This window comes from Arachis hypogaea, chromosome 3 (assembly GCF_003086295.3).
Source record: "Arachis hypogaea cultivar Tifrunner chromosome 3, arahy.Tifrunner.gnm2.J5K5, whole genome shotgun sequence".
NCBI lineage: Eukaryota > Viridiplantae > Streptophyta > Magnoliopsida > Fabales > Fabaceae > Arachis > Arachis hypogaea.
Window position 1 is genome coordinate 30,218,811 of NC_092038.1, and position 6,068 is coordinate 30,224,878.

The 6,068-nt window shown below is 28.4% G+C and overlaps 1 protein-coding gene across 1 annotated transcript; it reads left to right on the forward strand.

The window, feature by feature from the left end:
* The first annotated feature begins 1,136 nt into the window (after positions 1–1,136).
* LOC112770107 (protein trichome birefringence-like 42) lies at positions 1,137–4,190 on the forward strand. Its single transcript, XM_025814529.3, has 5 exons — positions 1,137–1,256; positions 1,335–1,509; positions 1,610–1,788; positions 1,905–2,063; positions 3,608–4,190. The coding sequence occupies exons 2-5, from the start codon at positions 1,381–1,383 to the stop codon at positions 3,879–3,881; spliced, it is 741 nt and encodes a 246-aa protein (XP_025670314.2). The 5' UTR covers positions 1,137–1,256; positions 1,335–1,380; the 3' UTR covers positions 3,882–4,190.
* Positions 4,191–6,068: the final 1,878 nt, after the last annotated feature.

The following is a 6,068-nucleotide window of genomic DNA, read 5'->3' on the forward strand; positions in this document are numbered from 1 at the left end:
AGATATAACTATTAGTGTTGTCTTCTCCTATCAATTTAAACTTTTGGGACGAGTGACTTCATGACAACCCCATTCTCAAACAGGATAAAGGAAGGAAAAAATAAGAGAAAGGAAAAAAAAGTTGGAAATAAAGAGAAAGACTTCTAATTATTTGTTTTATGAACACCTACTAACTTGCTCATATGTGAACTCTTTGAGCGAGTTTCTCAAATCACGTATGACCATTATTAGACTGCCTAATAAGTTGTTCTTATTATAGTAGTGGTGGGGTGGTGTGGCATCATCGTTGGTAGTATTATGGTAGTGTTTGTTGGATAGAAAACATATAGATGGAATATGGTCATGAATATGATCATGAATGTTCAGGGGCTAAATTAAAGTTGTGTTTAAAAGAAAAAAATAGATAATTTTAATGTTAGAAAATGAAAGTTGGCTATCCATAAGGATTAGAATCATGTGTGTTGATATAATTTTGGACCAAAACCATAAAAAGAAAAGAAACTAGATTGGGAACAAAACAAAAGCAAATACTAATTTTATAAGGATCAAATTGAAAGTTTATTTAAACTAAGTATATAATTTTAAAATCTATATTGGGTTAAGTGTATTTTCAATATACTTTTGGTTAAATGAGGATGATCATGATAATAAAAAAATAAAAAAATAATATGAATTAGAATGTATGATGACGCAATCTTGAACATTAACTATCTTTTTTAATATAATCATATTAAATAATCTTCAATATAAGAAAAACATTTTTGAAAATAATTTCCAAATCTATAAAGGATCGTTAAATAGATCAATCGAGTAAATAACATTTTTGTGTCAACAAAAGGTTAGGTGTTTAATGTTTCCTAATTAATTTTCTGAAGCTAGTCTTTTGTGCTCTCTAAAGCTACTCTCATCTATACAAATGTCAAATATTTATGGTATACAAAACACTATGAAAATTTTCAAATGGCTTACAATTTTTTGTTATCTCCTTTGGCAAAGGCCTTTGTAATTCTATGGGTAATAATACCTTTATTGTATCAAGCGTGTGGAAATGCTTTTGATGAGAAGAAACCAAATCAAGAAGGAGGATGTGATGCTTCACTTGGAAATTGGGTTATTGATGACTTCAATTACCCTCTCTATAATGCATCAACCGATTGCCCATTTATAGTAAAGGGTTTTGATTGCCTAAGAAACGGCAGGCCTGATCATGGATACCTCAAGTACAAATGGAAACCCATTGGTTGTGACCTTCCAAGGTATTGTTTCTTGCCTTTATGTGTTTTTTTTTTTTCTTAATTTCCTTTGCAATCTTCACAAACAGTGTCGGTTGGTAGGTTTGACGGTCAGAAATTTTTGGAGAGAAATAGAGGAAAGAAGATTATGTTTGTCGGAGACTCCATTAGCAACAACATGTGGCAGTCACTGACTTGTTTGCTTCACATTGCAGTCCCAGAATCAAATTACATTATAACTACACAAAGAAAGAATCTTTTTGCCTTCTTATTTCCGGTTATCTTTTTCAATTCTTCCATTGGTTTTAAATTTACTACTTTGTTCTTTTGTACCTTTTTAAGCAAAATTAACACCGTTCTACTATTTTGGGTCATAGGAATATGAAGCTTCCATAATGTGGTCGAAAAATGGCTTTCTTGTGGATGTGGTTCGTGATAAAGAAAAAGGAAGGATTATAAAACTAGATTCCGTTGAAACTGGGTACCTTTGGAAGGACGTAGATGTTTTGATTTTCAATACCTATCATTGGTGGACTCATATTGGACAATCTGAAAAGTATTATACTTTGAACCTCTTTTTGTTTAATGCAGATATACATTGCATGATATTTTCTTATGAAAGATACATGAGTGTTTAACGTGTTTACCAGTCATTATGTTATTGTTTAACAGATGGGCTTATGTTCAAATTGGTGACAAGATAATTGAAGGCATGGATTACATAGAGGCTTACAAAATTGGATTAACCACATGGGCTAATTGGATCGATTCTAACATTGATCAATCAAAGATTAAAGTTTTGTTCCAAGGAATTGCTGCTTCCCATTCTGGGTAAGTTTACAACTTAATAACTTTAGTTAAAATTGTGAGGTCCTGAAAATAGTGGTTAAACAAAGTTTGATTGGAAAAGAGGAAGTGAAACATGTTAATTTATACACCGTTATTGAGTTATTATGTATACATGTTGAAAATTGTAAAAAGAAAAAACGCTAAATGATACATATAAAAATTACAATGCAATATTTGAACAGTAACTTGTTTTGAAGAAATATTATTCTTAATTGCAAATGCCCAGTAGTATATTTGGAATGATTTAGAAGCTCACATCTATAAATAGTGAGGAGTTTTCTTTAATTTTTATTAAACTAGTTAGTTTGAGATAGAAAGTAGTTAATAATTAAACTATTGAGAGATCTCTAAAAAAAATAGAGAGTATGAATAACTTTTAAATAGTGTAAGATGTAGGTTTATCTAATAGAAATGTTTTTGAGTATTATGTCTATTATTTCTTGGTACTACAATTATTATAATACTCTCGCTGGTAAGTCTGTCATGCTTAAGTCACACTAGTTTTTCACATAACTTTTTTCTTTTCCAACTAACATATCCGTGTATAATATTACATGTGCAGGTTCTTTCAATGGCACATATACACGTCATTGATAAATAACTAATATTTTTTTATCATGAAATATTTAAGTATTGACAATTCTAACCATAAAAAATATAAATTAATTCTATACTCATAAAATATTGGGTATGTTTAGCAAACAGCACTTTATCAAGTAGTTTTGTCAAACTAATTGACTCGTTTATAGTTATCGAGTTAATTTGTATTTTTCATTCTTAATATTGTTATCCTTTTAATTTTTTATTATTAGAAATAATATTTTACTCTGTAAAAATAATACATATGTTAATAATTTTTTAGTGAAAATAAAAGTGAATTATATCATGTATGTCAACATTTCATCAAATATTCTTATGAATTTTGTTAAGATTTTTTTTCAAGTGATTCTTCTCACTCCATTTTATCAACTATTCCTATTATTTTTGTCTATGGATCTGACAATTATTATGTTTAACAAGTATCTTTTTTGTGGAACTTAAAAGAGACATTTTTTAGATAAAGATAAAAAAAACATATTATATGTAGGTGAAAGTATGCAAAATTGACAAATTAAGTCCCAATTAATTGTTTACTTGTAACCAAGTTAGGTTGGTCTAGTGGATAGCTTACTAGTCCTCTTAAATAAGTGTTGGGGATTCGAATCCCGCCTGCTGCATACAACAATTCATTGACCAACAGCAAATCCTTAAATGTAGCTCAGTACCGTGACGAATTAGTCATTGGCCTGTCGATTTGGGGATACCATGAAAAGAAAAAATATTTACTCATGCTTTTTATCTAACAATATAATGTAGACCCACTTTGCATGAATATGAAATTTGTGTTGAAATGGAAGTCAAAAAGAGTCTAGTGCTATAACTTTAAATTAAGTATATAATTAATCATGAAACACATGATATGTTATTCTATTTTTTAATTTTAAAATTTATTATTCAAACATTTATTTTTCCATTACATTTTCAAGGGGAGTGAAAGTGAATTGTGTTGAACAAACTCAACCAGAGCAAGAGCTTGAAGCACCTCATCCTGGTTTGGACATAGCCAAGAGCATATTGAGTAACATGACAAATCCAGTTGATTTGCTTGACATCACTTTGCTCACACAACTAAGAATAGATGGTCATCCTTCTATATACTCAGGTAGAGGCACTTCCTACGTGGATTGCAGTCACTGGTGTCTAGCTGGTGTTCCTGATACTTGGAACGAAATATTATATGCTACTCTTATTCAAAATTAATATTATACAATTTTCTTTTGCATGTAGTTTTACATTTCTTTCTCCTTGAATTATGTTCCTTGTAAAAAGTTGATTCATAAACAGGTCACACTAAATATGATTTAAATATTGAAATTTATTCTGTTCATGTATGTGGTGACTAATTTTATATTATTCTATACATTAGGGTATTCTCCTATCCTCACAAATTAAGTATAAGATAATTTGTTGTTCACATTGTAATTGCTTTGTTTTTTTTTTTCCAAGTTATTTAATTAGAAAATTATATGAATCAAATTTTTAAAATATGAATTCATTAGGAGGGACTTAAAAGCCTCTCTGTTTGTCTTTATTCTTTTCATTACATGATAGTACAAGTTTTGATGTTAGTTTGGGAGTTTAATATACAACTATGTTTTATAGACACTAAAAACTAGTTTACTATGTAAAAACACATACTCCGGTGGCAAGCTATAAGTGGCCATTCGATGGTATTTGTGTATTTAATTTTTATGGACATGATTAACGTCATCATGCTTCACTGATGGCAAGGTAGCTCTGGTTTAAAATTACAGGAGAATTTTTGGATTCATTTTCTTTAGTCTCATCACTGGAAATAGAAGAAGATGTCGTAAATGTATTTAACATGTTAATTGATGCTAATTTCTTAGTCCCTGGAAACACAATCTTTCCACTATATAATAACTACATGCAAGTTCAAAACTCCTGATTTTTTTTTTTTGATAAACTACAATCTATTGACAAGGCTCCACCTACTAATTTGTTTTACTCAAATTTTGTTAATGTTTAAAAAAATGTGGGTATCTCAATGTCACAATTGTAATGTCAATTAAAATTATAAAGAATGAAAATAACAAATAAACAAAAAAAAATGAAAGGTGTTGGAGACAAAATAAATTGCAGAAATTAAAACAAATAAGAAATTAAAGAGAAGATGAAAAAAGAAATATAAACGTAAAAGAGAGAAACACGTAAAAGTAGAGAAATTTTATTAATAAAAACTAGAAGAAAGCAAAATTATAAGTGTTTGAGTTTAGAGAAATTATTAAGATTCTCCATTTTTACTTTGTAATACCAAGGGAGTAAGAGGGTTTTGGGTTTCTAAGTACTTTTCAAAAGAACTGAACTTCCTTACAATATTAACCTAAGACTTATTTATAAACTTTCTATGTCAATTAACAATTATACTTAATACCTTATTTTTCGGCCAATTTAATTGTTCCTACACTCTTATTTAATGTCAATTCAAAAATTTAAAAAATAACTAAACTGTCAAATGACCTAATTTAATTAAAATAAATATAAATATTATATACGAAATTATCAACATATAACATTATTTTTTTACATAATTTTTTTATAAAAATAATATTTTTTGTCTAACAATAACAAACACTTATTAGTATTTTTTAATTTAAAAAAATATTAATCATGATTATATATATATATTACTAAATATATAATATTATATTTAATTATATAATATTTAATTTGACCTCTCTTCAACTAAATTTCTAAATCCGTTCTTGTAAGTAATCTCATGGATTTACAAATTAAGTTTACAATTTAAATTTATTTAAGCTGCACAAGTTTAGACAAATTATAGAATTTGATTATTTTGGCTAGTCTTCCTATTCATTTTTTTTTTTGGTAGTTGCTAGTCTTCCAATTCATTGATCTTCGGATTTCCATCTAGGGCTGTCAATAGGTTTCCCTTTTTTTTTTGGATTATATGAGGGGCCATAGGTCCAAAAAAAAGAAAAAAACAAAATATAAAACAAAAGAAATCAGGTAAACCAAAAAAAAAACAAAACAAAAGAAATCAGACACTAGCGCCTGGAGATACGGGGCAGCATTACCCTCTTTAATTCTTCGACTTCTTTTTTTTTTTGTTTTTAACGGTATTTTCCAACTCCATAAGTTAAGAATTAATCTCTCCATTTAAAGATTTATTGGCTAATTGATTATTGCATGCATAAGACGGAATTCAAACTCCCGATACTTATTTAAACCGACGAGTGAGCTAACCACTCGACCAATTCAAGTGGTTATTCTTCTACTTTCTTTGACAACATTGGCTTTTATTGAAAAATAAAAATATGCAAATAATCATTTTTGGGCCAAAATCTAATACTAGTACTCTGTTTATAACTTTTGGTAAGAAAATCCATACGGTTCTCCTTTTTG

Coding starts and splice junctions, on each gene's coding strand:
- LOC112770107 (XM_025814529.3), top strand. CDS start 1,381: ATGTTTGTCGGAGACTCCATTAGCAACAACATGTGGCAGTCACTGACT. Junction 1,789..1,904: donor CATATTGGACAATCTGAAAA/GTATTATACTTT, acceptor ATTGTTTAACAG/ATGGGCTTATGTTCAAATTG. Junction 2,064..3,607: donor ATTGCTGCTTCCCATTCTGG/GTAAGTTTACAA, acceptor TACATTTTCAAG/GGGAGTGAAAGTGAATTGTG.